This window comes from Lindgomyces ingoldianus (genome assembly GCF_010093535.1).
Source record: "Lindgomyces ingoldianus strain ATCC 200398 unplaced genomic scaffold BDR25scaffold_1, whole genome shotgun sequence".
Classification (NCBI taxonomy): domain Eukaryota; kingdom Fungi; phylum Ascomycota; class Dothideomycetes; order Pleosporales; family Lindgomycetaceae; genus Lindgomyces; species Lindgomyces ingoldianus.
The window spans coordinates 2105132-2124183 of NW_022985162.1; the positions used below are offsets into that span (position 1 = coordinate 2105132).

The following is a 19052-nucleotide window of genomic DNA, read 5'->3' on the forward strand; positions in this document are numbered from 1 at the left end:
ACAATGAGATATTGTGGGGTGTTCTAGCTCTACCCTGATGGCCATATGTGATAACCAGGTCCTGTACCTCCTGGTGGCGGAGAGATGCGGGTACGGTGCCGAGAGTGCTTGTCCTGGATAGGGCCGATTGAGGATCACCAAAGGTCTAGGAGAACCTTGATATTGTTGCAAGTTTCATGCGAAGCCGAGAATTGGGGAAATTGAGATGCAAGTGAAGCCAGGACGTGGGAGGTTGAAACAAGGATGTGGAGGCCGCGTGTTGAGGCCTTGGCGCCGACCTTCGGTCGCCAATCGAGTCGTGAATCCTCCGAACGGATCCAGCTTTCTGGTAAGGTTACGGAGCATAATATACTGATGAGGACAGGGCTGCCGTTCTTGCTACCTTTTGGACGTAGTCAGCCAGGGGAGACCTAACGAAATAATTGCGTCGCCAGGAAATAAGCCTCGTGATGGCGGCTCTTGTGGAGCAAGAAGCTTAGGCGCGTCGTAAGCCTTCTGAGTCCCTAATGCAGGAACGAAACGCTACCATTATATGCACTGGCAGCTTGTTTTCTGAGTACCATTTTCTCAAGGCTCCTCTCTACCAGAAAATGGGGCATCTGTTACTAGTTAAATTCCTGACAAGGATAATCTCCCTTGTTAAGGACCGCTCGGCGGTCCATGTCAGAGAGGGGGCTAAAGCTGGGAGAATATTATCAAGGGAGGATAGTCCGGGCATACATTATTTCCTATTCAGTGGCTAAGACCGATAGCTTGCGTTGCCGGCTCATCCGTAGCTGATGTGAAGATCTAAAAAGAAGTTTGGCAACGCATAAGCCTTGCAGTCTTGACCACTGAGGATGAGAGAGGGGTCCGATGACCTATTCGAGTATCAGTTCTGGGCCAGTTGGCCCTGTCGTTAGGATGGATTAGTGCAGTGCGACTCGTCAGCTGCGAATGTGGTCCTTCGCTGGTTTGTCGACGCATCTCCTCCTCCTCGGTTGATACGGAAATTGATGTACAATCGATGAACATTTGATGTATATCAAAGCAGTCCCCCCTCTGAAACGCAATGTTCCAAGTTTGCGAATGCACCTAAACGCCTTCTGTCTTCAAGTCACTCTTTCCAACCTCGTATTGTTCAGTATGATTTTCAAAGCTTCTTTAGTCGTAGTGATCCTGACGTGCGTTGGTGAGGCTGTATCTCAGAACTCCAACTTCAGCCTGTATGCTTATGGAACTGGTCTGACCCCAGGCCTGAAACTTTTCTATGGAGATGGTTAGTCAGCTCAGGGCGTCCAAAAGATAAGACACTCACATATTGTGAAGGTCAAGCCTACGTTGGCCCTCGTGCTCCATCATTCGTATCTGAGTCGGCAAACATTTCTCGTAGGTCTGCCCATTCTCAGTTCTGGAATTCTTGCTAACATCTCTAGTGACCAAGACCGAGGACAGCGCGGAGTTCGTGGCCACACCCGACCGTGCGATGAACTGGGTGTCCCAGCCAACAATGTATATAGACCTGAGCTCAGACGCCTTCGAGGCTGTAGGCTTCACCTTTAGTAATGAGACACTGCCGAGTAACTCCGCCATCTCCAACTTTGGATTGTATGGGGGATGGGCCTTCCACAAAAACGATGAAGAAACTGTGGAAATGAAGTTCTACGCGACTCCAACCAACGAATCTGACATATACCTGTAGGTTTCCGTTCAATTTTGTTGGATGATGGAGGACTGACAGTGTCTAGGGTCAAATGGAATGCTGGGAGTACGAAGTCTGTGGACGGTATATCGATATCTTTGAGGACGATTGCTCCAGCGACTATAACATCTTGAGCGCGCGCAGGCTTGCTCTCCCCTCCGCCAGGGCAGCGTCATTTAAATATCTCGTCTCTCCGCTTCACAGCATTCTTGGGCAATGTAGCGGGTTTTGCTTGTAACAACGGGATACTAGCAGTTCTTTAGAGTTCAATGGGATTTTCATTATCGCAAACAGACACATCTTGAATACTGGAGAGGAGCTGTGAAGTGTGTGGGTGACATTGGAATGAAATGGACAGCAGAGCGAGATGGCTTAGTCCTGCCGTGATCGGAAAAACGGTTTCGCCGTCTTCCGCCGTAGCTTTCAACCTGCACAAGCTCCGCGACAACTTCACTTAACCAACACGATTACTGCAACCGCCCAGGTTGTTTCCCCTTGAGTACGCAAAGCTGTGATCCTGTTCAATTTCTCCTGTGCTAAACTGTCCGACTAAACATCCAGCTACAGCCTCGTTCAATATCCCCGCCGGCGGCGGTGCCGCATTCTTCCCCGCAACACCAGCCAACATGCCGCCCCAGGGCCGTAATCCTGAGGAGCTCACCGATTTGCGTCTGCGCTCTCGACAAGACTACCTCGCGAAACGTGAAGCTGAACAGCTTGCGCTTCTCCGAAAGCAGGTTGCCGAGGAAGCAGACGAGGAGCGCACCAACCCGAAGCTCAGCAAGCGCGAGCTCCAGGAGTTCGCCCGGAATCGCGAAACCCTCCGCCTTGCCGAGGAACGGCTTGCCATCGATGATCACCTCGATGGGTACCTTGTCCCTGACGCCGACTATAGCAACAAGGCAGAGGTGCTGAACAAACGACACAAAGAAGAGAAATATGTCACCGAGATCGACCAGTGGGAGAATGAGCAGACGGCGAAGGCAAGATCTCAAATAAAGCGCCCTGCAGTAAAGGAAGATGACTATGAATTCGTCTTCGACGAGACCCAAGGCATACAATGGATCGCCGACGCAGCAAGCCGCCTCGATCCAGAAAAGCTGATGCTTCAGAAAATGCTAGATGCAGCCGAGAAGAAGGCGCAGACTATCGATGAGACAAGGAAGAGTCTGCCCATGTTCACATTCCGAGAACAGATCCTAGCTGCTGTCGCAGAACATCAAGTCCTTATTGTGGTTGGCGAAACCGGGAGTGGCAAGACCACACAGCTGCCTCAATATCTCCATGAAGCAGGATATACCAAGGGGGGTTTGAAAGTGGGCTGCACCCAACCCCGTCGTGTCGCTGCTATGAGTGTGGCAGCTCGTGTGGCTGAGGAAATGGGAGTCAGACTAGGACAAGAAGTTGGATATGCTATCCGCTTCGAGGACAAGACTAGCGACAAGACTATTTTGAAGTACATGACGGATGGCATGCTTCTCCGAGAATTCCTCACCGAGCCGGATCTCGGGGGCTACTCAGCGCTCATGATCGACGAAGCTCATGAGAGAACTCTCCATACGGATATTCTCTTCGGGCTAGTCAAAGATATTGCGAGATATAGACCTGACCTGAAGCTTTTGATATCTTCTGCTACCATGGATGCTCAAAAGTTCAGCAGGTATTTCGACGATGCTCCAATCTTCAACATCCCTGGTCGACGCTACCCTGTAGACATTCACTACACGCCTCAGCCCGAAGCCAACTATCTTGCTGCAGCAGTCACCACCATCTTCCAAATCCATCTTTCCCAACCTTCGGGCGATATCCTAGTTTTCCTAACTGGTCAAGACGAAATTGAGGCAGCACAACAGAATCTTGAAGACACTGCGCGTAAATTAGGATCTAGGGCTCCTGAGTTGATCATTTGCCCGATCTATGCAAATCTTCCCACAGATTTACAGGCTAAGATATTTGAACCGACACCTCCCAAGGCGAGAAAAGTTGTTCTTGCGACAAACATTGCAGAAACATCATTGACAATTGATGGTATTGTCTATGTGATAGATCCTGGCCTTGTCAAAGAGAATGTTTTCAATGCTCGCACCGGGATGGAGTCGTTGGTCGTGACTCCTTGCTCTCGAGCCTCTGCGAATCAACGAGCTGGTCGTGCTGGACGCGTCGGTCCTGGCAAATGTTTCAGGCTTTACACTAAATGGGCGTTCTACAATGAGCTGGAAGAGAGTACGACACCTGAGATCCAACGTACCAACCTAAACTCTGTTGTCCTCATGCTTAAATCCCTCGGCATTAATGACCTGATCAACTTTGACTTCATGGACGCTCCGCCCGCAGACACTCTTATTCGTGCTCTTGAGAACCTCTACGCCCTAGGAGCTCTAAACGACAAAGGCGAGCTCACCAAAATCGGTCGTCAGATGGCGGAATTTCCAACAGACCCAATGCTCGCTAAAGCCATCCTCGCCGCAGACAAATTTGGCTGCGTCGAAGAAGTCCTCTCCATCGTCGCCATGCTCTCTGAATCCGCAGCTCTCTTCTTCCGGCCTAAAGACAAGAAACTTTATGCCGATTCTGCCCGCGCACGATTTACAAACAAAGAAGGCGGTGATCATCTCACCTACCTCAACATCTGGAATCAGTGGGTGGATGCAGACTATAGTCCCATCTGGTCAAAAGAAAATTTCCTCCAGCAACGAAGTCTCACACGCGCACGTGATGTCCGCGACCAACTCCAGAAACTCTGCGATCGCGTCGAGGTCGCCGTGTCGACGTGCGGTATTTCAGATCATATTGCTATTCGCAAGGCTATTACTGCAGGCTTCTTCCCCAATGCAGCGCGTCTCCAACGAGGAGGAGATTCGTACCGCACAGTCAAGAATGGAATGACAGTGTACTTGCATCCCAGCTCCACGCTCATGGAATCTCGGCCTAAGTGGGTCATCTTCTATGAACTGGTTTTGACGAGCAAGGAGTATATGAGGAGCAATATGCCACTGGAGCCTGAATGGTTGGTCGAAGTGGCACCACATTATCACAAGACTTCCGAACTGGATAAGTTAGGCGTGGATAAGAAAATGCCCAAGGCACAGGGAAAAGCTCCAGCTTGAAAGGTATGTGGATTTTTTGACGTCACTTACTATGCCTTTCCATGCCTGCCTCTACCCATCTCCGTGGGTCCATAGTTCTAGACAGTTCTGTGTTGGCCGGAATAAACGGTTATTAGCCTTGGGTACAGGGGAGGACAGGAGAATTAGAAAGATTGATAGTGAACCTTTTCCAGATCTATGAAGGTTCTTAAGTACTCTACCTAAGCATTTGGGTATGTAAGATATCGTCAAGGGGTAGGCTGGATGTGGATGGTATCGGCGAAGGAAAGGCTCCCATGTCAAAAGTGCAAATGTACGAGGTTAGATAAAGCCATTCTAGATGAGGGCATTCTAGGCTTGGAACATATACACAAGTCGTCAATATATATAATGCGTCAACGTATAACAAGGGACTTCATCCAAATTGAATTAAGCCATCTAACTGCTTGCTGTAATTCTCTGTAGCGACAAAAGGATCCCTTTTGGTCCCTTAATCCTCTATACTACAGACATCGGTCCATCATCCAACGAACTTGCCCCCACAGTATATGCACGCATCACACGCCCAGAACAATAGCCTTGCCAGAGTCATAGACGGTAGAATACTCCCCTTTTGTTTATTTGCCCCTCCATTCCCTCGTAGATCTCCTTCACGTATCTCCGCGAGCGTCTCTGCGCCTTGCTCCATCTCCATCTCAACTTCCATATCATTCATCTCCAGCCGTACACGGCCTGACACTGGCGTCGACGCCGCACTCGCAATTTCCTGCTCCCACACAAACTCATCACTGAAATACGGCTGACTGCAAATCCCACAATATTTCGAAATCCCTGGTGCCTGGATCGCCAGGAATGTGAGCCCGCATCTCACGAACTGATGGCCATTCGCACATTGCGCGGATTCGAGATCTTCCATCCGGAGATCGGCGTCGCAAAAGTCGCATCTTTCAATTGGTGGGGTGGAGGTTGAAGGTGGGAAGGCGGTGTCGACGCTGCTGAGAGTGAGAACGAGTTGGATGACATGTTGGCTGCTGGTGAGTATCTGTGTGCTGAAGTCGCTGGTTTGGGAGATTGCTGGGGGAAGGCGTTGGAGTTCTTTGGCGAGGCGGTGGGCTATCATTGTTTTCGCGATAGAGATGGAGGTGGGCATGGTGGAGGTGGTCATGGTGGAGGTGGTCATGGTGGAGGTGGATGAGGAGGAGGGATAGGCAGTGGAGATGAGGATTTGGTAGCGGTCTTTTATGGTGTTTGTGTTGAGGAAGGCTCGTTGTTTGAATTGAGTGAGGAGGGCTGCTTCTGTGGCTGTTAGACCTGGAACTGGTATTACGGCTTTGCTGGTTGAGTTTTGGAGAGTAGTTCGTCTTGGGGAGTGCATTTGAAGTAACTTTTCGAGTATAGCTGTTTTTGCCTCCTCGACTTCTTCCTCGTTTTCAACGTTGTTCTCCCACCATTTCTTGATAGTAAAGAGCACCGCCTCTGCACTAATATTCCGGGCTGGAAAGCTAAGTTCGCTACCGTTGCCGCTCATGTTACTGACTGCGATTGTAGAACGTCGTTCGGAAGGAGTGATATACTCAATCATATCGGTCGGATGCAGAGTAAAGCAGCAGGCGACGAAGTCTCCAAGCGGTGATGACGAAAGACCCCATGTCTTCGCGTTCGCGTTCCCCCCGAGATCATGGTTGGCGCTGAAATACACCTGGTTTTCGTGGATTTGAGTACGCCAATATGGTTCCGATGTGGCGGAGAGTCCCGCAGGGGAGACCTCTACAGCAGCGGTGGGATAACGGGTTGTGCCTATGATGGAAGAGAAGTGGACTATGCTTGAGTTGGGCGGCCGGACATCGAATGTGACACCTGAGTGATTTAGCGTGAAACGTATCGAGAGATTGGTGAGCTAATTACCTGAAATCGAGTCCCATCGACCGTCCAGGTCATGAGTTGCGCGACTTAGAATCGATCCGTCCTCTGCAGAAATAGTTAAACAGATAAGTTCTGAAGCAGTGAAGACAGAGAGCATTAATGTATCGCCCGCTCCAATCTTGGGCGAGAATTCTAGTGGGCCTGAGTATCGTAGTTCGATTTCAGGATATACGACGTCTTGGCCTACGCTGGTCCCGTTTTGGGTATAGGATATGACTCTTGCGCGAACATCAGTATTTGTAGCGTATGCAAGAACGGAGTGTAGTCCATCTTCGTGCGCAACCCAGGGGCTCCATGATAGATGGCAAATGTGCCGCTGCTCGAGGAGATATTCGTCAAAGATCCCTGGATCAGGGATGATGCTCTGAGGGCTACACAGGAGGGGAAAGTGGCCGAAGACCTCAGCCTTCCACTCCTCCTTTTGTCCAAAGGTTGATGTAGGTGAGCGAATGGAAACAAGGATAATATCATTATCATCATTGGAGACAGCAATCATGTAATGTCCCCAGGAAAGCTGGGTACCAACTTGGCCTGTTGAGCTCGCGCTGTCCATGCATGGCGCCCAAGAGTAGGCGCGTATTCGTTTTCGCAATCGTGCCTTTTCCTCAATTTCGGACATGATCAGGCCTCTTCCTTCTTGTGGAAGGTCCAGAAAGTATTTCTCCAAAGCATCGTTAATGATTAATTGCCGATCCCATCCAGCAAGTTCTTGAGGTTTCGAATGCGAAGCCCAGATAGACAGGATGAGATTGGAGGTAAGCACAGCCAGCGCGCATCTTCTGTGCTTTGCAAGCCCAGGTGGGGACCACGAAATCCTAAGTGGAAGACTTTGTGATATCTCCTCGCCGATGGAGAATGTTTGAAGTGGTGCTGGGTCTTTGACTGGGAGCTCATCTTTGGTGAACCAGGATACCTGAATAGGGATATGACGCCACTGTATAAGGTCCGGCTCCAGCTCACCAGGGGCTTCAATAACCGGGAACTACAAAGCATTAGACCCCAATAATAGCACTTTGAGACCACAATACATACCAGAAGTTCGATGGCCTCGTCAGATGATAACGCAATGATTCCATCTGGAGACCAGCTAATCGCGAATGGACCCGACGGCCAGCACCTGAGCTCTGTCACGTCTGACATTTTGTTTTGGACGTTTTCCTTGCATGTTCAAGTGGGAACCCGAACTTCATTGGTTGAGAAGATTATGTTTGAAGTCGTGATGGTGAAAGTTCGCTTCCAATTTGTAACTACCCCGCTCGAGTCATTGACTTGCAACCTTATTATTCAGGCAGTTCACCCAAATAAGAATGATACCTTTCAATCACTGTGTGCTAGGTCAAGTGAGAATATCTTAACTAGTTATTTCTATGTAATGGCTTAGCTAACAAACTTGAACAATTTTCCACCCACTTGATCCCACTCATCATCCCATCGATGCTCGCTTTCCTTCAAAGCACCCAATTTCAACGTTGATAGTAGCCCATTTTTGTTTTCGAACACATCCACAAGCAGCCGTAAAAGCTCTTCCGAATTACCAAAACCTTTCCCATTTATGTCTTCTTTGACCAGTTCCGGCCACGCCTCAAATTTGCTCCACCCTACCACAGGCAGACCAGCGCCAAACATATCCACGACTTTCATTGGTAAATCCACGCCCGAAGACGAAGTATGTAGGGAAACGCCAAGATCCGCTGCCCCAAGCAGAGTAGCATAGTCTTCGGGCGTGAGCCACGCAGTTTGTATGACAACATTGAGCAGTTTCTTTTCCTGATTCATCTCTTGAACTTTAGAGAGATAGTGCTCTTTCAAGGGACCTTTGCCAGTAATGATCGCGAGGAGTTTGGGAAGCTGTGTCTTCGAGGCAGCGTGTGCTGAGTACGCACTAAGTGCATCTAGTAGGACGGAAAAGTCTTCGTCGGCCGTCCAAGAGGTTGCGCTGACAAGTAATTTCCATGGGGCTTTGGCCGTTGGTGAGAGATCTTGCGCGTACTGAGCTGTCTCTGGAAGACGAGCTAGAAACTTCGCCCTCTCTTGGCTATTAATTGGACGGAATATGGCGGCCGGCCGATCGTGCAAGGTATGGGCTGTAATTCCGTACTTGCTCTTCAAGACACGCGTCATAGCATCCGTCACAGTGAAATGGTGGGATGCAAGGCGGGCAAAGATGTTTTCATACAAGGCAGAGACCATAACCAGCGGATGAAGTGGCCCAAGTTTCAAGGCAAGGATAGAATAACCAAAGTTGTGCCAGTCGATTATAAGATCTGTGTTACGGAAGAAGCACACAAAAGCTGCAATAGTCAGCGTTGGAATAGACGGCGGATTCTGAACAAGCATCCATCTGGCTGGCTCAGTTCGATATCCTAAAGCGCGGTAAAGGCTGCGGGCTTGCCAGAGAGCTTTGAGTGGTGCCAGAATAGGGAAGAGTAGCTTGCTGCTGGAGCGAAGGAATGTCGGGGCCGGAGTAAGTGATATGATCTTGATGCGTGGGCTTGACAAGATATCTGGATGAACTTCTGATTCTAGGAAGAAAAGTCAGCACATGAGAGGAGCAGTCTGTAAAAAGATCAAACAGACCTCTATATCCAATCAGATATACCCGACCTCCATGCTTTGCGATGCTAACTGCGTGATATTGCATACGTGGAGACCGGCCGATGTCTCCAAGGACAACCACCTGGACGGTCCTGCCGGGCCTAAACCACCCTGGCTGGTCTTTGTCTTTGCTTTTCTGTTTCTCTTCTTTCTCTTCTTTTTCTTCTTCAGGATCCTGGAGGACCTTGTCCCTGAAAGGGTCGTATTGTGAGGGCAAGGTCAGGAGGCATATTGTGAAGATGGAGGAAACGAGCACAGCCAGGAACAAGACCAACTCGAACCACCGATTGAAGTTGTCGCCGAACATGGCTGTTGGGCGCAAGAAGTAGTAAGCCCTTCCCAAGGAGGAGAATTCCAAGGCCTACGGATTACATCCAAGTCACAAGCCACGCCAAGCCACAATCTGCGGAGATGAACGCCACAGAACGGATTTCAGCGACTTGGGACCCCTGAAACCGCATCTGGAAACATCGCAACAATTCTGTTTCGCCTTTCACTCAAGCCACGCACGCTATTCACCAGCATATCCTCGCGTGAATACATCAGAGCCGACCGCTCTGGAACCGGGTGCAGGCCTGCCCCAGAGGTACGGCAAATACTCGTTGGGCGCGCTGAATCCTTTGAGGAACAACCTCCCTATGTTCACATGGCTTCGACATATGCGCTCCCTCTGAACACGTCTGCGCATACGCATGGTCATGGACACTCTCAATCGCACTACCTGTCAGACCGTCCCCCGTCCTGGGCCGGTCAAGTCAACGGCGTATCATCGGGAAAGAAGGAATCAACACAATCCAGCGCTGGTCACCATCACCACCGCTCAGAGCTGAATGGCCAATTGCGCGCCCCCGAACCTTCACCCTACGCCGATAGCCGCGAACATAGCCACGACCACTCTAGATCGACTGACAGCGGCTTCTCACTGAAGCCACTCATGGGGGGCAGGCCTCGGGGCAGGCCTCGAGGGGAGTCCGACCTGGGCCGACCTCCTACTCGGAAGAGTAACGCCGCGGGGAACTTTGGCTTCTCTCCAATACATGAGACTCCTGCCCCACCACCTTCGACGTACGTATCTGGTCGATTGGAGGGTGAAGAACACCATCTTACAAGTAAATAGGTCCTGGCTCGAGCTGCCCGAAGCGCTCACTGCGCTCCTCATACCCCTCCCGTTCCTCTTTGCGTCGCTCGCATACCGTACTGTTGTCCCCCAACCTCGAAGACACTTCACTGGGCTTGCACCCGCCCACGAGCGATTGCTGGAGTCTGTCACGAAAGAATCTGATACTCCCAGCGCAGCGCCTTGGACTTTGCCTGGCGGCTCACAATTCCTCTATGCGTGCACGCTTTCGTCAACGACGTTAATTCTGGTTGGGATCATATCAAAGATACGCTCACTGGACCAGCCCTTGGATCGACGGAAGTCTTTTGGGGGCTCTGAAAGTCCGGGCAATGCACTGGATGTGTTGAGGAATCTCAGCTCGCTTGGCCGTATGTGCAACACCATTTTCGGTGTCCTACTTCCGTTTTATGCAGCAATGCACTTAGGCGGCGCCATAACGGCTTTCGTTTTGTTGACAGCAGTGACAGCAGGGATAGGAGGTTTTGATCATAAGCCGGGCAAACATATGATTTGGGATTCTTGGAAGAGGACGCTCCGGACTCGCAAGGTAACTTGCGGCATTCTCGTGCTTGCGGCTATTCTCCACATGCTTGGTTCTGAGGGTAGCCTAAGTGTCCTCTCCGGTCATCTTGCCTTGACAGCTTCCGTGCTTGTAATCCCTCCTCCCTTTCCTACGGCCGGCTGGTCTTTGGTGACGGGCCTTAAAGACAGCAATGAATCCTGGAACAGTCGGGGATCGACACGAATAGCTTTGCCAAAGCCGTCTTCTCCATTGACGAGCTCTCCCGAAGATACACTGCTTACTATTGTCGCAGGTGTCTGTCTCACTGTTTTCACTATTCTGTTTTCCATCATCTCGTCCGATTCACCTTCCATTGCGCGAGATCCAATTGTATTTTCGACTCTTTCCGTTGCATCAGCAACTGCACTTATCTTCTTTTCAATACCCTCAGCTCTGCGAAGTCAGAAGAAGGTTGGACTTGCACTGGGCTGTCTTTTAGTCATTGTATTCGGGGGTTTTGAATCTTCAAACACATGGCAGGGAACACTCTACCTCCCGTTGATATGTGCGCTTTCTTTTGGAGCTGTGTCGTTTGACACGAAAACTCCTGTGCCTCACGCGCATTCACACGGTCACTCGCATTCCGGTCATAAGCACGCTCATGCACATCATGACCATCATCTTCATGGAAATCATTCAAAGCTCTCCGAGTTACTCATTGAACAGTGTACGCCTGGGTCCATCATTCATACCATCATGATTGAGAAGGACTCTCGTCGGATTGCGTATTTTGGAGTGTAAGCCCAATATTAGTACTCCCTACCCGCGGCAACATTGTTACTAACGTATCCTAGGCTCAATCTGAGCTTCATGCTCATTCAATTCTTCTACGGGTTTGTCAGTGGCTCGTTGGGACTGCTCACAGACAGTATTCACATGCTGTTTGATTGTGCTGGCCTAGGAGTTGGCTTGGCTGCTGCCGTGATGAGCAAATGGCCCCCGAATACTCGCTTTCCGTACGGCTACGGAAAGGTCGATACTCTCTCTGGCTTTGCAAACGGAGTATTCCTAATGTAAGCAAGTCTCCTAGAAACCTTAAGTTTTACTAATCCTCCTTTAGGCTTGTGAGTGTGGAGATTGTCTTCGATGCCTTTGAAAGGCTCTGGGAAGGTCATGAGCTGCATCGTCTCAATGAGCTTCTCATCGTTAGTGTTCTTGGCTTCTTGGTGAATATTGTGGGTCTGACCGCGTTTGGACATGCCCACCACCATGGTCACTCGCACGACCAGTACGTTTCGTCTAAATATTTCTATTATTGAGGGAGAAATTGACACGAACAGTGATCATGACCACGATCATTCCCACGGCCACTCACACGAAAATGAGAATATGCAAGGCATTTTCCTCCATATTCTCGCCGACGCTCTTGGATCTGTGGCGGTCATCATCTCGACCCTTTTAACTAAATACTATGGTTGGTCAGGTTGGGACCCTATTGCGTCGTGCATCATAGCGCTCCTCATATTCTTTTCCGCCATTCCACTCGTCAAGAGCTCCGGAATGCGTCTACTTCTATCTCTCCCAGCGGACGTTGAGTATGGCATACGAAATACCCTCCAAGAGTTGAGTTCTTTACGAGGTGTCGTCGGCTACACTGTTCCTCGCTTCTGGCTCGAAGATGAGGGAGCAGCGCATGCTGAAGTGCATGCAAAAGAGCACAAAGAATGTAATCACGGGCATTCGCATCATAACGACAATCATTCCCACCATAATCATGGTCACAGCTATGGAGGTCACGATTCACAGAGTGATAGTGAACCTCATTCCCATCATCCCCACGACCATTCAAACCATCATGGCCAACATGATCACTCGGATCACGATCATAATCATGGACCTCGCCAGCAAAAAGTACTGGGCGTTATACACATCATTGCCTCCCGGGCCGCGAATCTCGAGGACGTGAGAGAGCGTACAGTACAATTTCTTAAGGGAAGAGGCATGGAGGTAGTCGTTCACGTAGAGACGGAAGGTGAAGGACGATGCTGGTGCGGCGGCGGGGCCAAAGTGGCGTAAGGAAGGAGCTTTGCGTCATGTTCGACTGTGACGGAGGGGGGTTTTTTTTTTTTCTGGGAATAATTTCTGTTCCAGTCCTGCGGTCAGTATCAATCACACGTACCCAGATGGGAGATGCATCTTGCGCGGTCCCCTCTCCCGAGGAAACTTCACCTCGCCACACAAAAGGCTTTTTCCATCTCCCCTACGTCCGCGGACACGGCTGTATCTCGGTCTGGAACACCCTCGGTCGCCTCTCTGGTATACGAGGTTCGTCCTGGTATCATCCATCCATTGCATTCTAGAAACTGTCTTCTTCGAGTATTCCGTCCATCTGTCGGCGAGTACCTCACTCTTGGACTCCAGTCCAGGCACGACACGAAATCGGGCCAGATTTTAGTCTAGGCACCTAAGCGCTCTACCCTTTTTGCCTCTTCACCCTCCCTCACGTTACACATACATGTACATTTATCCACCCATTTCTATCTTACCTCTCTTGCCAGGTTACAAGACATGCGTCATGACCTTCCATGACCCACTCAGTCACTCAGATGCTTCCATGTCTAGGTTTTTTTCTTTTTACGAACGCGGCGGCGGCGGCTCCGGTGTTTAGGCACCCTATCATTTGTACAATAGATGGTACCTAAAATACTAAAGTTTAGATATGAGGCACAAGACCTCTGATACCTTGTGATGGACTCGGCTGCGGAGGCTGATTAGGTAAGAGCTTGAGATCTGAGATGATGACTTGAGCGTATCGTGAGATGTGTTGAGGATGTTGGCGCGTGTGTAGTATGCGTGTAGTGGCCGGGGTGTTCCGGAAGGGTTTTGGCGCAGCGTTTCCGTCTGTCGGTAGTTGGAGAAGTTGGAGCGTGCGACTTTTCAGGTGTGCGTTTGTACGACATCAACACATGAAAGCAGCGCGTTTTATCTCCATTGTTAGACATGATGTCGTATGAGAATAATCTCTTGCATTTCGGTCTTTTTGTTTTTTTTCTTTTGGGATTCTCTCTCGACGTTATCGAATCCCATTATCTCATTCGTTGAGCCAAAAATTCTGAACGCAATGCACGAGCCAAGCCCGAAATTTCGTTCTGCTGCTCTCCTGATCAGATGTCACCACACTTTTTCCTTCATCTCTACCCTGGAACCAGCCACTCTTGCTTCACAGTCAAACCGGCTGGTCTATTAAACACGAAATCCGGATTCAGCGCGCTAAATCTTACTTCCGGGCCGATGCGAACCGCAATGCGGCGGATAAGTCGGGGCCTGCCCACAGGTGACAGTGAATGATGCGGACAACGTGATGGTTATGTAACGTGAGATGAAGATGCAATTGGAAAAGGAAACCGGTGGTAGTGCAGGGTGGCTCGATAAACGCGTTACTTGACTTGGAGTTTCCGGCTTGAACGGAGGTGGGGATGTTGTGGATTGTGGTACTGGAAGGACGAATTGCATGCTCTGCTATGGGCTGGGAAGAAGAAGAAGGAGAGAGGGGGCTGTTTGATGTTGATGCTGTGATTTGATTTGGTTTGAGGGTAGGTTCGCTGTACCGTGGTGCGGACGAAGGGTAATTTGGGTAAGTGCGAGCGTGCTCAGGGTCTCGCCTTCTTCGTGGAGGAGCATGTTCAGTTATGCCTCAATTGCTACCTTCCTCCTCCATCACCATCACCAACAACAATCTCAGTCACTATAATTAACCCAAGCTACACCAAAACCACAGCCCAGCTCATTCAGTCGTAGTCCCCTTTCTTTATGGTCCGATATCCGCATATGCTTTCCCTCCCAGGAAGTCCCAAATCGAGTACGTGAAGGAGGGGTACTCATAAGCGACGCGTATCACTAGCCGTGGAATGCAACACATCCCCCGCATTTAGCAAAATGGGTGGAAGTGGCGTTATCCTCTGCCCCTCTTCTTGTGGTCAGCGATCGAGGGATTGGCTCGCTATCGAGAGACAATCGCTTGATCGCCAGCTTGCAGTGCAGAAGAAATTGTTGGGAATGGTTGGCGCTGGAACCCTTGGGTATTGACACGAAAAGTTTCTGCATCGCGTTGCATGTCAATGGCGATCAGCATTCATCCCAGAATTTGTTGAGTCACAGTTTCCAATGTTCTGACGTTTGGAAGATGGCTGTGATTGTGAAAGTCCTCAATTAGGTATTCTAAAATTACAAGTTTGGCAACACGACAGATGACACTCAGGCAAGTTACTCCGCCCAGTGCATGCACGCCGCTGAAGTATGCATACAATTGGGTAGCATGAGAGAAGAAAAGGTTTCCTCAGGTTTCTGATTTGAGCGCTTCAAATCCGTGATGAAAACACCATGCGCCATACCATATCCACATTCACTCTATTCCCAGGTGATGATACAATTGAAAGACAAGTCCTCCTGTGATATAAGTCAATTTTGTCACATCCAGGTCGATCCATTGTTGATTGATAGACGCAAACTCAAGGCGGCGTTTCCCTCCAACAGAAGAACACTCAGTTGTTGAACTCCAATGATGCTTTTTCTTCTCGAAATGTCGTAGGCCCGTAATGTCATTCTCTGCCGACAACAATGGGTCGAGAGATGGAAGTGATAGTACATGGGGGTAATGATGTAGTAGTAGCGGCGAGTGGTTCAAGGGAAGGGGTGCTCGAAGTGCTCGGCAATGGACTCTGCAATTTCTCTGTCCACGCTTGAGCGGCGGCGACGCTGGCGTCGCATTTGTTGTTCGGCGTCCATCAGGCGGCCCTGGATCCAGGCTCGGTACTTCTCGTCGGAGCGGACGGACTCGGTGTTGAGCAGCTCGGTGAGGGTGGCTTTGATTTGCTGGTTGATTTCGTAGAGTCGATGAGAGTCTTCAGTTAGGCTCTCATCAACGCTGTTTCGGTGACCCATTCCTGGTTGGGTTGGAATTGGGTAGGCCGACAATGGGTGGGTGGCGATGTACTCTGGCTCGGCTGACCAGGAGGAGGCATAGGCAGGCCGAGAGAAAGTTGGTGATGAGGAGAGAGACTGGAATTCGGGCGATGAGGCCGTCATTGGCGAGGCTGTTGGGATTTGGAGAGATAGGCGGCGGCGAAGGACCTCTTGCTGAGATGACAGAAGCATGTATTTCTGCATCGAGTCGCCCTGACGAGAAGATGTTAGTAAGAGGATGCTATCTAAGGCTGGCATAAGGAGGGGGCGGCTGCTCACCCCGCTCAGAGAGTGTCTTGGTGAGTGCGCCATAGTGGTGCAGCAGGCTGTGGATCTGCTTCGCTGAGGGCTGAAAGCGTAAAGTGCAAAATTGAAAACCTCGGGAAGCGGGCAGAACAGTATCTGGCGGAATGCGGGGTGTGGAGTTGTTGATATACTGATAAGTGTTGAGGCAAAGTGGTGGTACAGAAGCGTCTAGCTTTCCCTGGAGCTCAGGTTAGGTCTGGAAGGCAAGGGTGCATCTGCAGGCGCTGCAGAGGCCAGTAAGCCAGTAGTACGCTTGGAGGTGGCAGGTGGTTGGTGGGCTGAGCAGTAAGGTGATATCAGAACAGGCCGGTGGTGTGTCAAACACGAAAGCGCAAGCTGATTTGTAGGTAATAGCAGTTGCAGTGAAGCAGGAGTCGCCGGGACAAATAGGGAGCAGTGAAGAGCGCTGGAAGAGATCTTAGGCCTTTTATTATTGCGGCCGTCTTGAGGATGAGCGTTCCTCGTAGTGTGCCAAAAATGGCCATGACGTTGAATGGGGAACACCCTTTCGAATCATGGAAGGCACAGGAGCGCAGGAGCATCAAAGCTTCTCTGGAAGGGTAGGGCTGAATCGAGGCGGCTGTTTGGGGCTTTTCATCCTCCTGCTCCTCTTCTGGCACCTTTCTGCGCGGCTTCCGGCGATCCAGTGCTGAGGGTTGGCGTTGAGGAGTTGATTGGACGCAACTGGCGATCGCATCCTTCGGGAGAGCCCGAAACAGCCAAGGCTACTGGGTCCGGTCATCACGTCACCAGCTTGTAGGTGCTCAGATCAGGACGTTGGTGCAGCATCGCGATCAAAAACACACACCACCATGATTCCCCGTGCCTGACTATCGCCGATTGTGCCAGCCGCAAGCTCAAGTTGTACCTGCATGCCCTCCTTTCTGCCGCGGAACAGGTTTCCTGGCCGTCCTGCTGCACATTCATTGCCGGCATGGCAGTTGGCATTCTCAGTGGACCTTCTATCCACCAGACCGACGGCCGTCGCACATTAATAGGAGGCTTATTGTATAGCATCCATGTGGTAGATGTGATCCCCAATGACGTCCGCCAGAAACATACGCTGTCTGTTCTTGACACTTGTTTCGACTCGACTTGAGAATTTCGGGGATTTTTCGACGTCATCTGTGCCCGAGCCTCACCTCAGTCTCACGCTCTCAAACTCTCACAAGGTTCATCTCAGATTTGCATCTTTTGGGATTGAGTGTGGCTTTGTCCCACGCCTGTTACTATCGCACTGTGGGATGTCCTATCGCCGCCATACAGGTCCGGAAAAATAAAAGTTTTTAAGCCTTATTAAGTGGTGCATCGGTAGATGCTGCTGCAGTCTTGCTATATTTCTTTGTCCTCCACTATATGCGCGGCAGAACAGGCAGGCTCCGAGGCACAGGACTGTGGCGGCTTCCCAAGGTCGACATCATGGTGATCGCACGAACTATACGGTGTAGCCCTTGTCCTCTGATGTTGAAATGTGTCCCACGTCAAGCAGGGGTTAACGTCATGTTGAAGTCGATGGATGATGGAGAGTCCACGTAAAAGGAAAATTCCTATTCATTGGTGTCGCAAAGCCATGCATGTCACAGGGTTCTTCTTCTAGAAAGCTGGAACGCAACGTCGATTCCCTCGACGTCACCTGCTGTCGCAGTCCGGTTCTTGAATACATGGTAAGCCCTCGCCGGCGGTATCACATTAGGGGTAAAATAAGAGTATCAGACGGCGAAGTCGTCGAGGTTTTAGGGCCATAGTGGGATTCTAAGTCTGTGCCCACAGAGAAGGCTATAATGATGGCAAACCTACTCACTCAGGCTGCCTAGAAAATCTTTCTGATGCAGTTCTTGCTACCAGTGCCTCTGCCGCTTTTTTGTGACGGCCAGCCCCACGTCATCGTACGCATCAAACGGGAGGACGGAGGACGGAGTAATAACATGTCCAGAGAGCTTACTACTGGTTTGCTGTGGGTGTATGCGCTGCCCCGACTACTCTTGGGTCTTCTGGCGCTCGGTCCAGAATCCTTTGCCGTAGCTGATCAGGATCTCTTCACCCTTTGCGATGCCTTTCACTCTCTTCCCACTCTTACCTACACTGAGGACAAATACTCCAATTCTCTTTTCTCCTTTGCCGTTCCCGATGTCAACGAAAAAGTCGCGAAATTCAGCATTCGGTCCCGTCGAAACTCCACGGTAGTCGTTGATAAACCTAGCTTCATTACCCATCTTAGACGCATCAACGCCGATACCGAGGTTGCGATCCAGAGATAGGTCATAGTCGGATTGCTCATCAGTGTCAGTCTTGTCATGAACGTAGCCTAGATATGGGAGAATGAACGAGTCCGGCGGAAGGTGTTGGCGAGCGAAAAGGCCATATTGACCATTAGCAGGGTGAGAAGGAGTAACAATCCGCGTTATTCTGGTGTTGGCATACGGGCCTTTTGTTTTCCTGAGCTGTTCAGTTGCTGGTAAGTCAGATCTGGCAACGATGAGACTTCTAATTGCCACATCCGGCAGCTTTTTAGAATAAGACGGTGCGAGCAAATAGACCACCCCCTGAGGCCAGTCATTAAGAATCCCGGAACCAGCGAGCTGTGAGCCCAGTGGCTGAACCATGTTCGCCTTTTGGGGCATTGGTGGGTGCTCTTCAATAAAGTGCGAGCAGATCGCTGTAAGGAAAGGGGAATGTACTTGGGAGTCGACTAACAATCTTCGGAGGCGCTGGTCTGTGGTTTTGTGGAGAATAGGGAGACGAGAAAGAGGTCAACCATCTGAAGCTGAGGGTGGTCTGATGTTTCTCTGGAATTAAATTGGTGGTCCCGAGCCGAATGGTAAATATGAGAGGCGACGAGATAGACTCGGTTAGGGGTGGAAGATGTTGAAGTTTGCA

The 19052-nt window shown here is 50.4% G+C and overlaps 5 protein-coding genes across 5 annotated transcripts; 1 reads left to right on the forward strand and 4 right to left on the reverse strand.

Annotated features, from left to right (window-relative positions):
- Positions 1-5287: 5287 nt before the first annotated feature.
- Positions 5288-7889, reverse strand: BDR25DRAFT_275721 (uncharacterized protein; the record flags this gene model as incomplete). The annotated part of the gene is made up of 3 exons (XM_033687509.1): positions 7723-7889; positions 6673-7672; positions 5288-6624 (listed from the first exon to the last, which is right to left on the reverse strand). The coding sequence occupies exons 1-3, from the start codon at positions 7828-7830 to the stop codon at positions 5288-5290; spliced, it is 2445 nt and encodes an 814-aa protein (XP_033554878.1). The 5' UTR covers positions 7831-7889.
- Positions 7890-8064: 175 nt separating this feature from the next.
- On the reverse strand, positions 8065-9618 carry BDR25DRAFT_299757 (beta-1,4-mannosyltransferas-like protein; the record flags this gene model as incomplete). Its single annotated transcript, XM_033689225.1, has 2 exons — positions 9268-9618; positions 8065-9212 (listed from the first exon to the last, which is right to left on the reverse strand). Coding segments are annotated over exons 1-2 (1466 nt in total), but the record flags the coding sequence as incomplete, so codon positions are not given.
- Positions 9619-9756: 138 nt separating this feature from the next.
- BDR25DRAFT_6795 (cation efflux protein) lies at positions 9757-13030 on the forward strand. Its single transcript, XM_033698916.1, has 5 exons — positions 9757-10350; positions 10403-11704; positions 11762-11980; positions 12028-12195; positions 12248-13030. The coding sequence occupies exons 1-5, from the start codon at positions 9932-9934 to the stop codon at positions 12981-12983; spliced, it is 2844 nt and encodes a 947-aa protein (XP_033554880.1). The 5' UTR covers positions 9757-9931; the 3' UTR covers positions 12984-13030.
- Positions 13031-15097: 2067 nt separating this feature from the next.
- Positions 15098-16352, reverse strand: BDR25DRAFT_299760 (uncharacterized protein). The gene is made up of 2 exons (XM_033689226.1): positions 16149-16352; positions 15098-16082 (listed from the first exon to the last, which is right to left on the reverse strand). The coding sequence occupies exons 1-2, from the start codon at positions 16179-16181 to the stop codon at positions 15588-15590; spliced, it is 528 nt and encodes a 175-aa protein (XP_033554881.1). The 5' UTR covers positions 16182-16352; the 3' UTR covers positions 15098-15587.
- A 1799-nt stretch (positions 16353-18151) lies between these two features.
- On the reverse strand, positions 18152-18778 carry BDR25DRAFT_321170 (uncharacterized protein; the record flags this gene model as incomplete). The annotated part of the gene is made up of 1 exon (XM_033691950.1): positions 18152-18778. The coding sequence occupies one exon, from the start codon at positions 18776-18778 to the stop codon at positions 18152-18154; it is 627 nt and encodes a 208-aa protein (XP_033554882.1).
- Between the last annotated feature and the right edge of the window lie 274 nt (positions 18779-19052).